The following is a 21,451-nucleotide window of genomic DNA, read 5'->3' as shown; positions in this document are numbered from 1 at the left end:
ACAGCGTGCAACATTTTTGTTCGGACTACGAAGACTGTTCCGCTCTGGGCTGTTGTAAGCATACATATGCGTGGCCACTCAAACACAAAAATTTTATGCCGAGGCAGCGGCGCCATCCCTTTGTACTGCCATTCAACAAGGAGGCACACCAGTTGTCCGATGGACAGGTTTATAAAGGCCACGTATTTTCGAGCGAAGTATGTCTAGTAGCCTACGCTTACGTTGCCGGGTTGTCGGTCAAAGCAAACGGTAAAGAGACACCACGAACGGTAACGAGAATTTCCGTCAAGCACCGATTCGTTAAACACGCCACGACTAGAGCACTTCGTGGTGTTCTTTTAGTTCCTCTTCTTCGTCTCTGTCGTTTCCACGGTGTCAGCTCTTGAGATTATGTACAATTCACAGTTCAAGACTTCGGCTAATGGTGACGCGGTATACTACACGAAGCATGCTATAGGGCACGGCACTCACCCGCTTCGCTGTTGTTGTCGGTGCTCTGCTGAGAACTGGGTTGCTGGGGCATGGGTCCCGGAGTGCCCGCCGAACCCGTAGGTGAACGCACGTCGTCCGCTGTGCCGTACGAGTTCAGGGACTGCGAGGGGGGCCGCTGCACGAACGCAAGACAGAACATACGGTTAATTCACTGCACTGAACAGCAATCACTCTAGTAGGACGAACCATGATGAACGTATACGTCCCTTCAGTGCCCACAGCAATGTGTTTAAATATTCCCTTTTCCCTCGCGCTGTCACCACTTGGAACGCGCTACCAGGTGAAGCTGTTAATATTACAAATATTGATTAACTTTGTTCTTTTGTGGAGCAGTTAACTGAGCCAGTATAGTTACATTCATGCTGTTCTTGTTGTTGCGATAACGAAAAAACGTGTTTTACAGTATAGTGCATTGTAATCTTTGTACATATATATTGTTTTTCATGCGTAGTACGTGGTTTTTATTGTTATTTTTTTCTTTTTTTCTCGTCTTCTCGTGTATGGGAAGAGCACCAATGAAGTATTGTTGTACCCGCTATTGTAAGTGTTTCGCTGTTGTGCGTATCGTCCCTCGAAATATTGTATTTCCTGAACTTTGTATCTACTTGGTCACCTGTGATGATGTATGCCCGCTTCCTGTATGGGTCTGAAGAAGGCCTACAGTATTGTTAAATAAATAAATAAACATTACTATCACGTAAACTGCGCACTCGGAGAAATCCCGCGCATTTCCAGAAGCAACGAAAAAAGGTGCGTTATATGATAACTTTCTCAAACACTGCCCGGCATCCGCGCTGAACAAAACGCTTCGATTGGTCAAAACAATCGCGGGGACGTGCCTCAGGACGCGAACATTGACATTGTGTGAACCACAAGCAGGCACGCTATAACTGTGGTTTAGCGCACGAAGAAACACAAATGAACAGAAGACGAGCGCTTGTCTAGAGTTCCTTTGTGCTTCTTCGTGCGCTGAAACCACAGTTATACCACGCACAACCAACTATAGCCCAAGTTTTGATACTGTTGCTATTCACAAGCAGGCAAGCCATTGGGTTCCATACATTGTGCAAAACGCGGGTGCTCACCGGACCGTCATTCTTGCAAGATGCAAACTGGCTAACGCAAATATTTCGCGCGACTGGTGTTGGAAGCTCACGAAATTCATAGCGAGGGTGACTTGCCCGTCAGCATAGCATCGATCGTTATCACTTGGTAGAAAAGAATCACGTTTCTCACATAGTGCACCTTAAGGTCACGCGTGCCTGTCCCTTTAATCATTTTGCTAACGATATTCGCAACTGGCAAGAATGTCGGTATCTCTTTTTAAAGTTCCACTGTACGTTTGTCTTTGTTATTATTCACGTTGGCTTGATGACCTGAACTGCACGTGCACTCGATGGTTTTGTTTTTGCACACATTGCCTTGCTGCAATCAAATTGTCGTTATCAACGCATCGTGCGTCGTTCCTTAACTGTCCCCGTCATATATAAGCGCTGTTAATTCATTTCGCTATGCAACACAACTGGCCCAACGTCATTCCCAGCTGAAAGTTTTTGTTTGTCACAACCACGTGATATATACCTGCGCCATCGGTGCCCTATGAGACTTCAGAGATGGCTATAAACTAGGCATTATGTGCGTCAGTGTAAAGCGAACAATGTTGATATAAAAGATATATGTTGATATGGGAGGGTATCACTAAACACCAATTTTTTTATTCATACACCCCAAATATACTATAATTCGACACGTGAATAGCTCGACTTTAGTTACAATTTCACTTTACCATTTACATAGTGAGTTCGCCACAATCACACCGCCCTACGTAAGTGTCCCCAATGTCAATTCACAATTCGGAATTGGTTACTTAGGACACTCGCATAGATTGCACACATTTTTCGTGTATTTTTCATGTACAGTCCAGTAAACTTGCGGAAACGTACGGAAGTATTGTGATGGCATATATACGTTCCAGTAGGTTGATTGATCGGTATGTGGGATTTATGGTCCCAAAACCACCATATGATTATGAGAGGCGCCATAGTGGAGGGCTCCGGAAGCGTCGACCACCTGGTGTTCTTTAAAGTGCACCCAAATCTGAGCACACGGGCCTACAACATTTCCGCGTCCATCGGAAATGCAGCCGCCGCAGCCGGGATTCGATCCCGCGACCTGCGGGTCAGCAGCCGAGTACCTTAGCCAGTAGACCATCGCGGCGGGGCGTTCCAGTAGGCTGTGCAAGTCAGTGCGAATAATACGTACACGACGTTGTGGTTTATAATGAATAGCAATACAACAAAGCGTGCCGAACGGGCATCAGAAATTATTATATATATATATATATATATATATATATATATATATATATATATATATATATATATATATATATATATATATATATTCTGACCTACGAAAATTAGACGCCACGCGGGAAGGCGCGATGTGCATGTAGATAGACAGATATTTATCAATCGACCGGCTTTGTCGACGACGTAACCTTCGCTCCGAACCCAAATACAAACTGCGTCGAGATATACGGCGCTCATGAACTATTAAGAGCCGGCGTGCAGCGCGTTACCCCTTCTATACCATTTGCCGCAATTACGGTTCACACCTGCGGCACGTGCGTATACAACCCCCTCCATTTATCCTCAATAACCGATGGTGCCGCACTTCGTATGCCGCAGGCATCGCCACGGCGCTGTCAGAGACAGCAAACAGCTGCGCAGAGGAGGACTCGTATATAGGTATACGGCAAAAAGGAAAAAAAATACAGAAAAAACTTAACGAGAGAAAGAAAATAACAATTAAACGCGCGGTGTCAGGGAGATCTTAACGGCCTGATTACGGAGAAATCGGCCGAACGGTCTAAATCAATCTACTTGTGGGACACCACTCAAGCCTTCCTCTAATTGGCCGCATAATTCTGCTAAGCACGGTAACGATCCACCCAGTTCGTTAGCTATAGAGGTCAGGGCTAATTGTAATAATGAATATTGAGAGGTGTGATGGCTGCCGCTCAACTCTCTACTATTAGTCGGCATAACGGGCTCTGCGAAGGAACAAAAAAAATTATTTAAAACAAAAAAAACGATTCGGACTTTCGTAATGGGGAAACTTATTACCATTAATTAAGGAGCGCCGTCTTATAAAGCTTTAAAGCTTTGCCGCTGCACGAGCCACCGAGTAATATCAGTAGCAAGAAGAGCAACTTGGGAGAAATAATAACACAAGTAATAAGCGCTCCGGGCCAGAACGGTCCACTTACGGCACCAATTTTGTGACTGTTGCTGAATTCTGTACTCTAGAGGCGTATACTTGTTGGCATTGTTTTTTCTGCACGAGGCCGCAGCACTTGCTTGAAGTAGTGCAGTTTTGAAAATGTCTTCGAGCAGCGACTGAGAAGCTTTTAAAAGCTATTCTTAGCAGCCCATTACATAATTGCACACGTCGGACAAGAAACGCGGCCAGTGGGATGCTCAAAGCTATGAGCGGTATACGGCGTATATAGCTTTGATCGTCCCGCCCCGCCACGATGGTCTAGTGGCTAAGGTACTCGGCTGCTGACCCGCAGGTCGCGGGATCGAATCCCGGCTGCGGCGGCTGCATTTCCGATGGAGGCGGAAATGTTGTAGGCCCGTGTACTCAGATTTGGGTGCACGTTAAAGAACCCCAGGTGGTCGAAATTTCCTGAGCCCTCCACTACGGCGTCTCTCATAATCATATGGTGGTTTTGGAACGTTAAACCCCACAAATCAATTAATTAATCAAATCAGCTTTGATCGTCCCGCTGACCACGCTGCTTGTGCCTGAGCTTGCAAATTCAGTCCCCACTGGCGACAAGCTCTCGCTCAGTACAGTTCCTTCCGCCTTTAACTCATAATTACTACACTTCAATCAGACAAAGAAAAAAACGTTTTCGATGGAGGCGAAAATGCTGTAGCCCCGTGTGATCAGACTTGGGTGAACGTTAAAGAACCCCACGTTTTCGAAACTTCCGGAGCCCTCCATTACGGCGTCTCTTATAACCATGCGGTGGTTTTGGGGCGTTAAACCCCCCTATCAATCAATATCAATCAATCAATCAGAAAAACTCCAAGCAAAGCCTTCTATGTTTTGTCTTGACTTCAATGTCGGTCATGGTTGCGTCTAACGAAAACGAACACATCGATCGATTTCCCTTGTTGCGATTCCCATGCAGCGATGTGCGAACCCTGCTTTCAAAGCGTATGAAACCTAAGTTGGGCCCCACAAATAGCTATATGTGGGTGAACCAACATTACCAGAATGTCCAGCTTGCCTTGAGCAGCTTGTTGATCTATCTTTTACTGAAAAAAAGAAAGAAAAGACGCCTGCCTGCAGTCAGAGCCAGGGATGTCATAAGAGCTGTGTGCATTTTTTGAATGATAGATCGCCTGCAAGTGGATTATAGATCGCCCGCAACTGAATTACAGATCGCCTACAAGTGGCTGCGACGTTACATGCGCTTTGTGTTTCTCGTGCCCTCATTCTTCCTCTATTTCTCTCTTTTATCCCTCCTACTCCCCTTCACATAAGTAAGGGTAGCAAACTGGGCATACTGAAGTCAGCCGCTCCATTTTTCCTGTATCGCACGTCTTATCTATATGTGTTCCTTGTATCCCTGCGTGGTCATGGTTTGAGCGCCGAATTCATGGATGAGCTTGCACCAACCATGCCAAACACCGAGCAATATACTGCATTCCTTCATATATTTTTTCCCTCTTTTTTTCTCTTTAGTTCTCGCAACTAGCCTTTAACTGCAATAACCACTCCAGAAGTTACATATCTTTGCCGTAACAACACTCAAAGTCGTACCAACTAGCCTTGAACTGGAGTAACCACCACTCCAGAAGTTACATATCTTTGCCGTAACAACACTCAAAGTCGTACCAACTAGCCTTGAATTGCAGTAACCACCACTCCAGAAGTTACATATCTTTGCCGTAACAACACTCAAAGTCGTACCAACTAGCCTTGAACTGCAGTAACCACCACTCCAGAAGTTACATATATTTGCCGTAACAACACTCAAAGTTGTACCAAAACGTGTTCGAGTCTCGCTATACGCGCAGTTCGCCTCCTACACCGCTGTCAGACACACGTGGAGGAGCCGTGCCTTCGCGCCGAGACCGTACACATCCGCGCCGCGCATGCCTCAACGCGCGGTTCTCGAGGACCCCAGGGAGGAGGCTCAAGCCCGGAGGCCTATTTCAGGCGCGACCCCCTCCGGGTTCAGAACCGATGCTGCGGGCACACACACGCGCGAGCTGCAAATAGACGACGACGCGCGGCGGTGACGTTATCCGCGCAATCAAGCACGCGCCCGTCGCTGCTGTTTCTCTGAGCACGGGAAGGGATCGCGACTGAACGCCGCCGACAAGGCGACTATAGGACTCGAACACTGCGAGGTCTCAACCCGTCTTGCAACCCCCCTCTCTCCGCCACTCCTCATACCGCTACCCCCCCCCCCTATACCCCCCATCGGAGACGACAAAAAGTGTGTAGAGCTTGAGGACAAGACGGGCTCCGCAGGAGTCACACCCGAGACCTCCCTTTCCTTCCTTGCTCTGCTTGCATGCGGTATACACGGGGCTTGATATATTTTAAGCCCGCGTGGTCTCGGCTTCGCCTTCTGCGGTTTATCCCGCAGGCACCTATGTAGGCAGGCAGGCGAGGGGTCAACGTATTCCGGTCCTAAAATTAACGCGCCTACACTGTACAGTCGCAAGCGTGAGAGAGAGAGAGAACTAGAAAGGGAAACAAACAGTCAAGAGAAAGCGATCCAAATACTTTGCACCCAAGAGAAAACCTTGGCATTCGCCCGAAGCTCGCACGCTCTGATCTACGCAGTAAGCTCTGTTGTTGTTGTTGTTGTTGTTGTTGTTGTTGTTGTTGTTGTTGTTGTTGTTGTTGTTGTTGTTGTCGTTGTTTTTGTTGTCATGAAGGGAAACGTTTTAGCTAAAGAAAAACTTCATCCGGGTTCGAGAGCCAAACCTAGCTCCACCTTGTTCATGAAACTATAGGTGACGTCATTTAAAAAAATGAATCTGACAAAAGTGTGCAGCTTTACGTGCTCTACAGTACTCCTGTGCTTTTTATGCGCGAAGTTCCGGCCGTTATACCAGTACGCACAGTATCCTGTACACGCAACGTGGAAGCAACTGTATTCTACCCTTCGATTGTGTAAGTCACGTTACCATACCTTTTTTTTGTTTACTTCTTCTGCTATGTTATGGTTAGGTGCAGGGCGCGATTCTGCACCCATATATGTTTCGGTGTTGGGTGCAGTGTTGGACTGTGTTCAGGTCCGAAGTGCCGTGTTGAACTTTCCTAACTTCCGATCTCGCTGCATAGGAAATAGCAGATGATCTTCGTGGCCAAACTCGAACACGTGAACATAGACCTACGTGAGCAACATTTTATCATCCTGTAGCTAAACGCTCGAACCAAGGCCAACATTGAACCATCGTTGACTGATAGTGAACCCCTAAACGAAAAGATGTTTCGACATTGTAATATTACCACATCATTGATTGGCTTCAGTTCTCTGCCCTGATAACCTAAGAGAACACTCTCCAGTGCGCTCGAAAAGTCCACTATTTGCCCTAAGATGCATTCATTAACCATGCGTTATTGAAGAATGTCAAGGACCAACGTCGAAAAATGAGATGTTGGTTAAACCTTATGTCAACCGGCGGCCGAACATTCGGCTATAAGCCGTTGTAACATGGATTTGACACTGACCAATGTAGACCAAACCAACATCTTAACATAACAATGGCAAAATTGGTCGAGCAATGGCCAAACAGTAGCAAGTACCAGCCACGAACTTTCCTGACGACAACGGCCCAGCATTGACTTCCCGAGTTGCCGTTGGTAGCCAAAGTAGAAACGTCATTCTAAATTTGTAGCCAAACGGATGAGGAGTGCTATTACAAATAGAGTATTTTATTTTTTCATTTATTTATTGAGTGATTTACTTATTCAGCAATACTGTCAACTCTCATGCGAGAGTCTTTAGAGAGAGGGTAACATTACAAAACATCATAGCAAAAAGAACATTATTAGCAAATACACAAATACAGGATGGATCAAGATCAAACGCTACAATTGTACAGATAATCATCCAAGGTCTGTTCAAATTTCGAGAAATCGTTCTGGTCAACAACACTCACCGGCAATTCATTCCACATTTCAATTGTATAAGGAAAAAAGGAGTATTTGAATCTATCCGTTCGAGTCCTGTACGTTTGAATGGCCCTGTTGTGGTTGCCTCTTGGGCTCTTTTTTACCTGGTGGCAGTAAGTATACTTCTTTGCTAATGTTTATTTGGCCATTTAGAATTTGAAATAATAGTTTCAGACGATTTTTCTGTCTGCGCGTTTCTAACAAATGGAGGCCAGAAAAATGGAGCATTTCTGTAACTTGATTCCGTCCTTCGATACCGGGAGCATATAAATCGCACCACGTACCTTTGAATTTTTCTATTTGTTTCTTTAAATAATATTGGTGAGGGCTCCATACCACCGACGCGTACTCAAGAACAGGCCTTATAAAGGTTTTATAAGCAGCAAGTTTCCCATCGGCTGTTGCACCTTCTAGTTTGTTTGTTTTTTCGTAGAAAACATAGCCTCCAATATGCCTTTGAACAAACATTCTTAATGTGTATGTTCCAAGATAAATTTTCCGTGCTCGTTAATCCTAGATATTTAAATTGAGTAGTATTTATCAAACACTTGTCTCCCATGGTGTATGAAAATGAAAGACGGCTCTTCTTTGTTGTAATATGTGTGCATGTCAATTTAGAATAATTAATTTTGATATTCCATTTTTCACACCATTTGCTCAAGGCCTGTAAAGATATGTTAATTTTAACTTGATCCTCTTTGTTTCGTACAGTGGAATAAAATAAACAGTCATCTGCGAATAGTTTAAGGTGCACACCTGGCTCCATAGCAGCAGAGATGTCATTAAGAGAGAGAAATAATTAAAAGGAAGAGACAGGGAGGTTAACCTAGACGAACTGGTTTGCTACCCTGTACGGGGGTGGGGATAAGGGTCGGAAAGAGGATAGATATATAGAGTTATAAAATAAATTAGAAAAAAATATACACCAAAAACAAGAGTGGTCCCAGAACAGATCCCTGCGGGACTCCCGAAAGCACTGACAGTGAGTCAGAGACATGCCCATTCAATTTTACCTGCTGCTTGCGATGAGTTAGGTATGCCTTAATCCACTTTATAACAGTGACAATAAGTCCGACTGTTTCCAGCTTGTAAATTAGCTTATCGTGCGGAACCTTATCGAAGGCTTTGGCAAAATCTATGGCTATTACATCAATCTGCTCCCTAGTATCAATTGCCTTAGTGAAATCGTGAATCGTCTGTATGAGTTGTGTGATAGTGGAGAAGCCTGATATGAATCCATGCTGGTGGGGTTAAAGTAAAGAGTTATTTTCAAAGTAACAATTTATACGCTTAGCTATTATGTGTTCTAAAAGTTTAAAAGAGATGGATGCGAGTGATATAGGCCGGTAATTATTCACCGTCGCTCGAATTCCTCCCTTAAACACTGGAATGACTACCGCACTGCGCCAGTCTTGTGGCTATTATTATTGATGAATAGATAAGGCCATTTTGAATACGTAAAACGAGAAGTTTGAAAGTACAGCTAGAGAATAGCAGTAGCGCCAACTGGAAAATTTCGTCACCAAACGGTACAAAAAGTAGCCAATTTCGCGCAAGGTACCCACCCTGTTGATCTCACTCACTGTGTTCAGCAAAAGGCATAATTACGAGTTATAACAACTACACCTATAACTCAAAAGAACAGGAAAATCATAAGGGTGAGTGAGCGAAAGGAGGAGATGGGCATAGGAGGAGAAAGGGAGAGAGGATTGCATAATCCGAGCGCACTTCCAAAAGGAAGCCCTGAATCTTGTGAGAGGATCAGGGAGGGGGGGACCTGAAGGAGGGAAAGAAGAAAGCAGCAGGAATAAAGAAGGGCGAAGCTGCGACGATACATCTTCATCCATCACGTGTCCTCCGGACCTTGTCTCGAGATTGCGCTCGCCCACGTCCTCCTCTCCTCTCCCTTCCTACTCCACCCCGTTCGGCCTGTCTGGCCGCTATCGCCTCTTTCAACTTGCTAATTGGTTCCGTAGACGGTAATGCGGGCTAACTCTGATAGCCTCTTCCATGGCTCAGCCAGAGACAATTTCAGCACTGCATCATGTCTGTGCTGTGTCCCTATTCTTTTTTGTATTTGTCGCTCCTCGTCGTTCGTCTTAGCCACCCCACGACATAAACACAGCTAGTTAACGTCAAATCTCGAGAGATGAAGCGAATGATTCAAAAGCAAAAAGGAAGGGTTATTCGTTTCGATTTACGCATAATTGAAGAAACCTAGTGAGACCGGCATCACTGGAAATTAGAAAGCTGGTAGCAGATTGCAGGGCGAACGATTTGTTTCCCTTATTTTATCCAAGTTTAGCGCGTGGATCCGCAACTAACATCTCCTGCGGCCCTTAGCTAAGTGAAGCAGTAGGCAACGTAGCGCAGAAAGAAAGAAAGAAAGAAAGAAAGAAAGAAAGAAAGAAAGAAAGAAAGAAAGAAAGAAAGAAAGAAAGAAAGAAAGAAAGAAAGAAAGAAAGAAAGGAAGGAAGAAAGAAAGAAAGAAAGAAACGCCCCGATTTCAGGAGTCAAGTAGACCTCGTTTGTCAATATGAAGCCAGCGATGCCACCGCGGTGGTGTATTGGTTGCGGTGCTCTGCTGCTGACCGAAGGTAGCGGGTTCGATACCCGCCCCAGCGGTCCCGTTTGGATCAAGGCGGAACGCTAGATGCCCGTGTATACCATGCCTCCTTCCCGTTTTAATGCCCTCACCACTACATACTCAAGAACATCGGAGCCAAAAGCATGCTCCCAAAATTAACACACATCAACGTCACCAAGAGCAGGGGCCATAAGCGGGACTTCGATACCACTGTCGCACCGTGCACTGCTGGTCGCGATTAAATCTGATTCCGATTGAATTCATCCGTAGTGATTGGCGACCTGCTGCAGTTTTCCTGAAGGTGATCAATCACGATCAAGCAAGCCAAGGCATACGTGGCCAAATGGCGATCGAAAATGGTGATGTGACTCCTGTATTACTCTGCTAGTACAGAATTACAGTTAAAATGCGTTGAGTGGCTGCGTACAACGACACTAATGCCCAAGAAGAAACGGCGGCCAGCTTCGGCGAGCCCATTGCCATGTCGGCACCATAGTGACGCGGTAGGCCCACAGATGGCGCGAGTAGTTCGCAGGTTGCGAAGCGAAGTTTTTGGCGGGCGATGCGGAAAGTGAACAGAAAATTTTCACTAGCACGAATGGGCGCTCATCATTTCGGCGCGATGTCGTGCAATAAGTCATATTCGCTATCTCATTTGGGCGGTTGGCGAGCAGGCAAACCTATTATTGCGGCTAGGCATTGGGGTCTGCGCAGTTTGCACGGGCATAGAAGTGAATGCGCAGGTTCTTATAGGCACATCAATGAAGAAACGCGTCTAATGGTTGAGGCATGGCATATCGGAGCCAACCGACCGTTAATTTGCATAAATACGAAATCAAATATCCTAATAGTTATCTTTCACGTGTAGGTGGAGTAGCCGGCATACTTCTAGACTTCCTGCCGGCTTTGCTGCGGGCCGGAGGCATGTAGCAGATGCTGGCTGTTTCATCACAGGTATACTTTCGACACTGTATGTGGCTGTTACAGCAGCGAATGGCTCAGATTGCTCAACGCGAAAATCGGTAGTCGTCGTCCTCGTAAACACGAGTAATGAAAAAAAAATTACACGGTCTCGCGATGACGTCACCACGACGTAACAGATCCTCGAAACCTCTGGCGTCATCATGACGTCACTATGACGTTTTGTCATGGTCGCTAGGTCATAGACGGGCTGATCACGAAGGCAATGCTAGACCAGGAGTGGTGCATAAAGATTGCAACGTCTTCAATCTTGATGGAAGGCCCCGCCGCAGTGGTCTAGTGGCTAAGGTACTCGGCTGCTGACCCGCAGTTCGCGGGTTCGAATCCCGGCTGCGGCGGCTGCATTTCCGATGGAGGCGGAAATGTTGTAGGCCCGTGTGCTCAGATTTGGTCGCACGTTAAAGAACCCCAGGTGGTCGAAATTTCTGGAGCCCTCCACTACGGCGTCTCTCATAATCATAAGGCGGTTTTGGGACGTTAAACCCTCATATCAATCAATCAATCAATCAATCAATCAATCAATCAATCAATCAATCAATCAATCAAATCTTTATGGAAGTGCTAAGAAGTGTGGCAGTTTGGGCTAGTTGGTATGAAATGATGATAGTCATGGCGTGAGAGCAGAACAACGACAAAGACAAGAAGGACACAAGCGCTAGCGCTCGTGTCCTTCTTGTCTCTGTGTCGTCGTACTGTTCTCGCGCTATCACTGTCGGCAGTGCTAAGCTACGTTATAGGTGCAGACAGCTTTCGGACGGAGAGGATCGATACATCGACTGAAAAGAAAAACGTGAGTGATTTCGCCTTCGAGTCGTTATGGGTGGGTGCATAAGAAAACCTAGATTTTTTTTTCTGTAATGAATATATTCATATGAAGACCCGGACGTTTCGTGAATGCCCAAATAAGATGCACGTAGGTTTCAACATTTCAGACGAGTAACCGCCCAAGAAGCCAGGCTTGTGCAAATCAAAACACAAACGTTGCGCCAAGCGGTGGAGGAAACGTGCTAGTGAAGTATGACCACCACGTCCAGAAACAACGAGACAGACTTATGACCTTTAGCACCCATCAAGGATCCTGATGCTAGAGGCTTACGCCAGAACTATTGTATACAGTATTTCTTTTCTACAAAAGATCTTTCGCGAAAATATTCATCAACTGTCTATCGGAAGTAATGAGTTTCATATCTTATATCTTTACACACGGTGTAATGTAAGCATTGATATACAACACATATAAATTACGAATTTTATCCGCCTCATCATGCCTAATCTGTTATCTCCCTTCTTCCGAAATGATGTCGAGTCACGAATACTCTCTATAAAGATTCCTTTCAACGTCTGCAGAAGCTCTACAGAAAGTGCTTGATCTTCAATGAATCCTGACATTTCATTCTGACGACTAGTGCTCACATATTGTTCGAATAAAACGCGTATCGTCATCGTGAGTAAGCACAAAATTTACTTAGAAAGCACAATTCTTAGCCGAAATACGCACAATTCTCGTGTGTCTGAACGATTCCTATCTAAGGTCCCCAATTCAGAGAATTCCGCCTATTTCATCTATCCACTGTATGGACCGAGTGTATATCTTTGTATCCCACTTAGTCTACACACGACACATAGATATTTTAACACTCGGCTAACGCAAGACAAAAAAAAAAACAGAGCGACGAATGCCTCTTACAGCCCAGTGGTCAATCTCTCAAAAACACTGCAAACTATATACCACCCAGCATCACCGTGACAACAGTGCGAGTGGCATACGACTTCATCGACTGCTCACCGTGCACAAAAGCGAACAGATCGTTCTAAATCGATCATCCAGTGCCACCTTCTCGGCGGTGCTACAGATTCTTCGTCCCTTCGTTTCCAGCCTCTTTTAACACATCTCGAACCCACACCCACTCCTTCTCTCTCTTTGCCCTCTCCCAGAGCTCCGCCTTCTCGCGGAAAGCACGCGAAGGCCTCAGAGACCGTAACCTCCTCACTGTGTATATCTTTCCGACCTAACTTGCTATATAACTGACCATCACTATGGAAAAGCCTTCCATCTTTGTGAGTACACGCTGCCAACACCCCAAAACCAATCACCACAATCAAAAAAAGACCTACGGCGCATGCGTCACCTTCAAAAGCCAGCCGCGAGCGAGCGAGCCCTCCCAAACCTTTTTTTTCATCTTCTTGTATATGCCGCGGGGGCGCACTGTCTCCTCTCCCAGCAAGTTCTGCAAGGGAACGCTGAATGTACTGCCACTAGTGCTTCCAATGCCGCCGAAAGCTTCCAATGTCTTCGATGCAGGATGCACTGCAAGACTATTTCGGGCTGAGAAAGCTGCCAAGAAAGTAAATGGGGGAAGGGGATCAATAAAGTTTGCCCAGAAGAGAGGGAAAAAAAAAACTGACTTTCTACCATCGAGCCGTCTTGGGCAAATGCATAAGGGACAGTGAGACATCTATGAACTTGAAGCCGCGCGTTATGTTTGAGAATACGCGGTATATCTACCTCGCTCTTCAGTCAGCGGGTGAAGATGGAGCGGAGTGCCCCGGTGTACGTCTATTACACGTAGCTGCCCCGCGCTCGCTGTCTGCCTGCCATCCTTCGTCGACGTCCGTACGACGTTTCGAGAGCCCGCCAGCCCGGCCCGGCCTCTCTTCCGAAGGTAATTACACCCTACGAGATTGGTCTCGCGACGGCGTTCCAGAGAAAACGTTGTAGCTAGGCCTAACGTGGCGGGCTGCTCGGGTCGTACACGTCCGGTGTGCATGCTTCTGAGGAGAGGGAGAGTGGAAGGGTATAGAAAAACAAGTAGAAGGGTGAGATAGGGAGGAGGACACGAGGGGATGGAGTGTCAGAAAGAAAACAGCGGAGGCCCCCCTCTTTTGATGTTGAAGTGCCGCCGCATGCAGCGAGCCAACGGCGACTTCCATAGCACAGCCACTCCTTCGCCCGTGGCGAAGTTGTCGACACGGCCGAAATTGAACTGACCCCCCCTGCGACCATCCCCGTCTCACCTCGCACCCCTTTCCCGTCGCCCATCAACTCACGACAACACAACGCTGCACAGGCGATGATCGTGGCCCGTGAGAGGCTTGCTTAATTGCGTCGAGAGAAGACAAAACTCCAGAGGACCGCGATAAAAGTCGCCAACGCGTTTGACCTCTCCAACTCGAGAGACATTAATAACGACGTCGTTTAATAAGTGCTTCATCGCAAAACACTGACCACCCCTCCTCCCAGTCTACAAAAAGAGGGTTGGAAGGCTGCGATGCAAAGTATGGCGAACGCGTGTAGAAGTGTATGGGCATGGATGTAGATATACCTAATCAATGCCAAACGTTTTGAAAAAAAAAATTATGTGTGCGTGATATCTCAAGACTTTAAAGGATAAAATGAACACAGATAGATAGATAGATAGATAGATAGATAGATAGATAGATAGATAGATAGATAAATATATAGATAAATATATAGATAAATATATAGATAGATAGATAGATAGATAGATAGATAGATAGATAGATAGATAGATAGATAGATAGATAGATAGATAGATAGATAGACAGACAGACAGACAGACAGACAGACAGACAGACAGACAGATAGATAGATAGATAGATAGATAGATAGATAGATAGATAGATAGATAGATAGATAGATAGATAGATAGATAGATAGATAGATAGATAGATAGATAGATAGATAGATAGACATACAGACAGACAGACAGACAGACAGACAGACAGACAGACAGACAGACAGACAGACAGACAGACAGATAGCTATTTTTATTGAATTTTCGTACAAAAACGGGCAGTTGTCGAGTTGCACGGTAGTACCCGAATATGTCAATAAGATATGTTCACACGCCTCTGTTGCGTGAAACAGACACAACAGCCCACATCCTAATCTAATACTAAAGGTCTTCGTATGATGAGGAGCACGCAATGTTCATAACAGCAAACAGCGCACGCTCATCGGCCTGCGCTCGACGCTCAAAGAAAATCTAGTGTGTCTCACGGTATATGCCTGTAGGCAAAGCGGAAAACATCGAAGCTTGTAAGTTGTCCACGCTTTCTTTTTTTTTTTTTCCATCCCCGTCCTCCTCAAGTTAGGCATACACATCAACAGGGGCAACATTCTCAAACTTGACGCCTCCCGTCCTTGCTCCCCCCCCCCCTCTACACCCTCCACGTGTTACGATATAATTAGGGTTAAATGAGAGGCGGGCGGAACGTCTTTGAAGCCGTGCATCTTCGGTGGAACCCGCTGTTTAAAATTACTATGACTTAGACCGTTAACAACCACTTTCTCTTCAAGGTCCCTCTCTGAAAAATTCCAGCCTCCCAAAGCACCACGACTGCTCCACCGCAACTACAGCCCGCCTCTCAGCATGCATTGACGGGACTGAAGCGTTTCCGAGAAGCATAGTCATGCCGCGTGCCAGAAAAAACGATTTGTTAATACAATCGACGTAATCTCCCAATGCATACCTAACAAGCATGCAAGCCAGTGATGACCACAGGTAGATTGGTCGAGGCGGTAGGTTTCGATGATAAATACAAGGCAGCGGTTAACAGATGAAACGAACCAGGAAGTGACACACACTGCGTCACTTCTTCTTTTGTGCCACAAACGACAAGACTTACTATGTGATGTGACACTGCCATTCCTTGCTTTGTCCCGTAAAAGACAAAGTGACAGAGACTGTGCCACTTCTTGCTTTGTCACAGACTATGTCACACAGTGACGCGCACTGAGTGAAGTGACACATCGCAAAAAAAAAGAGTTCGCCGTTTGCCGGACGAAGCAAGAAGTGACACATCCTGCGTCACTTCTTGCTTTGTCCTTTGAGCAAACGGCGAAGTCACTTTGTTCCATAGAGGATGAAGTGACACGCCCTAGGTCACTTCCTGCGTTGCACAGACTGCGTCACACTGAAACATAGTGTCTGAAAACACGTATCTTGTGTCACTTCTTGCTCCGTCGGGTAAAGGGCAAAACTGTGCCACTTCTTGCTCTCTCACAGAGTATCAGTTGGTGCTTTGTTCCATCAAGGACGAAGTGACACGTACTTTGTCACTTCTTGCTTTTTCCCTAGTGTTAAGCTCTGTTTCATATTTATCGCGGAAGCCGGGGACCCAACTCTGTCATTCCGTAGCAGGCCATAAGCACATTATTGATGGCACATCGTTACTCGTACTAGGGCATATACACTATCTCTAATTCGTACTGCCAATGAGCGCCGTTCTGATAGTGTGCCGATAGTTACGTATTCAGCGACAATGTTCGGGTCACGCGACACACCTCAGCCCGCAAATGCTTCGCATTCTTTTACTTTAGTCTCTTGCAGCAGCCGTGAACCGCGCTCCTTTTACGACTCTGGTGAGCTCCTTCTCTTCCGCACTGTGACCTACACACTATACATAAAGCAAATAGCAACTTCTATGAGATCTCACACACACGAACCACGCCAGGAGTTTCAGCGAGGAATGTATCAGCCACCTGGAACCTTTCACGGTAGGTGCAACTGACAAAAGAGCCGCTGCGGGATGCTGGGAAGGTGGCGCGGGAGGGGGCGCGCAAAAGGGAGGACGGACGAGCTGTGCGTAGTATACAGTGCTCGTATGGGTGTGCACTCCCGCTGTCTAACCGAAGGGGCCATGCGGGGTCAACACTACTCGTACCGCGATTTAGGAAGCGTTGAAATAAAAGAAGTGGTGGGTGCGAGGTCACAACTAAAGTCCGCGCATTCATGCCGAGCGGGGACGCAAAGCTCATTATAACTATGTCAATCAAGCTCAGCTGCGGCTGATGCAGACGAAGTCACCGCCAAGTTCTAATGACCAATCGTGTTCTCAGTAAAAGGCAAGACGACCGCTGAATCAAAAGAAACCATGCATTTACATAAAACGACTTCCCATTTTCTTCCCCCCCCTCACTTTTTTATCTGAGTCCATTGTATTATACAACCCACATTCTTCAGAAGTAAAGATCATGAATATACCATGAAAATGACAGGGCCCCTCCGGCATTCACCTAAAGCGATTCGAAGATCAAAGCAACCTTCTCTCCCTTCACAGTCGCTTGTACAAGTTCATATCCCCGCCTCCGACGGTTTACTGCACCTAGGCTCCACACTAACTCCAGAGATCGCAAACCTTCTGCGCCTCAAGTGCCTCCAGGATCGGTTTGCCTATAACCAGGCGAAGTCTTGTAGTAACGCCATCATGTGACGTCACCTTACGTGAAGTCATGATGACGTCACGAATGACGGCCATTTGCGAACAATATGTTGATGTCATCACATGAATTCTTTTGCATAGCTCGCGCAGACACCGGCGTTGATCTTTCGTGTATGACTACGCATCTCACGTTGTCGCCTTTAAAAAATGTAGAGCCAAAAAAAAAAAAGAAAATGGCGCGCCGGACCACCCCTGATGAAGAAGAGCCACAAGAGCAGAGCGATCAGAGAACAGACCAACTGACAACTAACCACCGTAAAGCAGAACAAAAAAAAAAGATATATCTGGACCGCTGAAAGCGGGAACGAGACGAGAGATAGCGCCAAAACAACCCAAAGCAACGACACAGCGCCGAAAGCCGGCATTCTCGCCTCTTTGCGAAGCACAATCCTGTTGACTGCGCCACTATCCCCCCCCCCCCCCCATTTTTTTTTACATCATACCTCGAGTGCGTCGGTTCGCAGCTCAATGGCGTGCTCTCTCTCTCTCTCTCTCTCTCATTCTATGCATTCGTTTTCTCTCACTTACTCGCTCACTGGTCGCCACAACCAGATCGTTCTCTAGCAAGTCAAAGCGCCAGCCGCCCGGGGTATGCGAAAGTCGCTGTCGGGCCAAGTTCAGAGAACACCCCTGCGGTCTCCGGCGGGTGGTTGTTTGGAGAGGGGCACGCGAGGGTTTACTGAGGGGGGTGAAAGTTCAAACGCAAGTGAAACAAGGCCCGGGGGCCGGCCAACGGAGGCCGCAGGATAGGGAGGGGAGTCCGTTTGAGAAGTTCCAGAGATCCGACCGCATGATACCGAATCAAGTCCAGCCTTTAGCTGTAGCTGCTTCTTGTTTTCGGTAGGCTCAGCCATCGGAGCCCTCTGAGGCGGCAAGCCGCAGTTGCCAGCGAGGCGCGTATGGCCAGCAGTGTTCCTAATCGCATCTTTATAGTCAGATACATATCTTTGCGGCAGGCTGTTTTGCAGTACCGCATAGACACAGAAAAGACGCAGAAGCAGCCCATTTGCTGGAACGTTTTACCACCCAACAGTTCACCTTAACACAAGTGGGCTAACGCTAGTAGCATCGTACCCTTACAGCAGTGATATCTGCACTTCACAGACGCCCCACGCCAAGGGGTGTAGCCTCTAGTCTATACATCAAGGAGTGGAACATCTCGCCAAGGATTCCTTCCTGTAGTCTAACTCAAGGAGACTGCAGCATCACGTCAAGGAATGTAACATGTAGTCTGGCTCAAGAAGTGTACCATAATGCCTCTAGTCTAGCTCAAGGAGTAGAGCATAATTCCAAGGATTGTAGCCTATTTGTTAGTCAAAGGTAGGCGCCGTGGCGCTGCGAAAGGAACGAGCTTGGAGTCAACGGCCCTTGGAGAATGCAGTGGCATGTCTTCCCGGACTACTTCCACTGAAGGTGCAAGGACTTGTCCGTAGTAGTGCCAGCCGCGTTTCATTCCAGACCGGCGTCCCATGGAACTAAGCTTGAATCGCGGATGACCATATGCACCCGTGAAAGTGAAAAAAAAAAAAAGCCAGTACACGTAAAGTGTCGTCGATACAAAGATACGAGGAGCAGACGCCAAGCAAGACGGCGTATAAACTACATAGGAATGATATGTAATCCATGCCGGACGTTCAAATGCGGTTCGGAAGCTCTATTTCCAAGCATCGTCCCCGCGCATTCTATCAAGATGGCTCCTACAGAGACTGGTGCCGCAATGCCATGCCCTCTCCTCCGTCTCTCATCATCCTCTGTTCACCCCCCACTGACAGCCTCCCTTCATCTTCAATACGCGAGAGCCACCGACTCTTCACGACTCATTGACGAAGCGCCACATTATGAGGAAGAAAGCAGGGGGGGGGGGGGGACAAAAGTGAGGCAACGTTTTTCTGAGGTCTCAGCAGCAAACGGAAATGCAGTACTACGACTGAAGTGAGGCTCGTGCAATAAACAGGCGCGTCGTACTGTATTTGAAAATTACCAGTCTCGTCGACAGGCGCTTGCCATGTGATTGCGACGGTGTCATGTACATCAAGTGCCTCATACTTGCGCCCTCTACGTGGGCCCTTATAGACTGTAACTAGAACAATGCCACACAGCCTATTTTGCAATAACCTAAGACGACTCGAAGGCGGAATCGATGTGCCTCTTCCCTTCTTTTTCTCTCCACCTTCTGCAATAGCTTTCTAGCGCAGTATCGCATTGCCTCCGGGATCGGGGGCGTTGGATGTTCTCTGTCTCTTACGTAATTTCACACGGCCTCCATAATTGGCCCACGTTTGACTCAGAGACGATCTCATGTGATCGCTTGGCATGATGACGTAATAACATGACGATAAATTTTCGCACCACTTCATGTTGAAACCTATGGTCTAGTTTCCCGTTTGATGCGGCATCTAAAGATTCCCGCCTTGAAAACTTTCTTTTTGAGAACGAATTAAACTCACAAAATGCAAAACTTGCCTTTGCATAATTTTTAATTCGTGGAACTAAAGAAGCCGTGTCCACTAACCCGCAAAACGATGACAGCAATTGTTGGTCCAGCTTTATCGTAATAATCATCTTCGTCAAACTACACTTTCGCTTATAACACATCAAGCCTGAGAATTGACGTTTTATATCGAGTTATTACGAGATGAACTTTTCAGAACTGTTCGAAGCGCGCAACCGAGACAGACATGACAGCTGTGGAAAAAGTAGGCGGTCTTCTCCATGTGCCCCAGACACATATATATCCCCGCAATGCGATACACGCAGACTCAGTGTCGAATGACTAGCCGTTTCCCGTGGCCTCTGAAAGTTCCCACACCCAACCACAGGGGTCGCCGTATAGTAGCACGCACTTACCCCATCTACAGGCGCCCACCATACTAAGCTACTCCCACCCCAAGCGCCCCCTCTCGACTTTCGAGTGATATTGCTGCATGCATGCATATTGAGATTCTCTGCCTGTTTCCGGCCTAGAAAAGCGCCAGAAACAAAGGAGCGGTCGGATTATCTGCACCCAAACGGCGGCTACGCTGCCGGATAATCCATTTTCCCGGAATCCGCGCCAGAACCCCTTCCTGAACGCCGGCAGCCTTTTCGACCAGCACAGCATCGCTATAACGTCCATACACCTTGCAAGGATTGTAACCACCTCCCACAATCAGTTGCATCCATCACCTCGCCTTGCAGTTTTAAAACATCGCTCGATAACATACTTGGTGTTGGAAATGTAAACGTTTGATTTTGTTGTTAGTTTTCTTGTATAATCTACTGGCTGTATAACATAGTTGCAGTTGATAATAGTTGCTTTCCAGTGTTTAATAATGTTCTAGTGTCTTGTCTATGTATTCTTTTCTTTAACATTGTTCGTCAGTGCCCGCTCCCCTCTGTAATGCTGTAAAGCCCTGAGGGTACAATAAATAAATAAATAAAAATAAATAAATACATACTAATACTTGGAGTGTTACGTCCCAAAACCACGATACGATTACAAATGAGCCGCAGTGGAGAGCTCCGGAACTTTAGAACCCCCGGTGTTCTTTGACGTGCGCTGACATAGCACATCACCCTTGCCTCTCTACCAGTTCCGTTTTCACCGAAATGTGACCAACGCGATTGGGATCGAACCCGCTACCTTCGGGTCAGTAGCCGATCACCGTAGCCGCTACACCACCGCAGCGGAGCCCGTACAGGCTGTCGCAATGTAATACGGACCACGCAAGCGCGTGTCGACATTACCGTCTGCACCGTCTACACTCTTAAAAAGTAAAAGAGAGAAAGGAGTGTCGAAGTTACTCTTTTAGAGGAGTAACTAACTTCCCACACCCGTTGCACCATTTTGGGAGTTGCCGTCTGCACCGTCTACACTCTTAAAAAGTAAAAGAGAGAAAGGAGTGTCGAAGTTACTCTTTTAGAGGAGTAACTAACTTCCCACACCCGTTGCAC

The 21,451-nt window shown here is 46.7% G+C and overlaps 1 protein-coding gene across 2 annotated transcripts in view; it reads right to left on the bottom strand.

Annotated features, from left to right (window-relative positions):
- The window catches only part of LOC119166806 (homeobox protein Meis1), a 388,227-nt gene that overhangs the window by 204,573 nt on the left and 162,203 nt on the right, over window positions 1–21,451 (bottom strand). For both annotated transcript variants that reach the window (XM_037418168.2, XM_037418169.2), the window contains exon 8: window positions 472–607. In XM_037418168.2, the coding sequence (XP_037274065.1) occupies window positions 472–607 (136 nt within the window). The remainder of the gene's footprint in view (window positions 1–471; window positions 608–21,451) is intronic.

Source organism: Rhipicephalus microplus, chromosome 6 (genome assembly GCF_043290135.1).
Source record: "Rhipicephalus microplus isolate Deutch F79 chromosome 6, USDA_Rmic, whole genome shotgun sequence".
Taxonomy (NCBI): domain Eukaryota; kingdom Metazoa; phylum Arthropoda; class Arachnida; order Ixodida; family Ixodidae; genus Rhipicephalus; species Rhipicephalus microplus.
The sequence above is the reverse complement of the archived record's forward strand: the minus strand, read 5'-3'. Positions and strand labels throughout refer to the sequence as shown.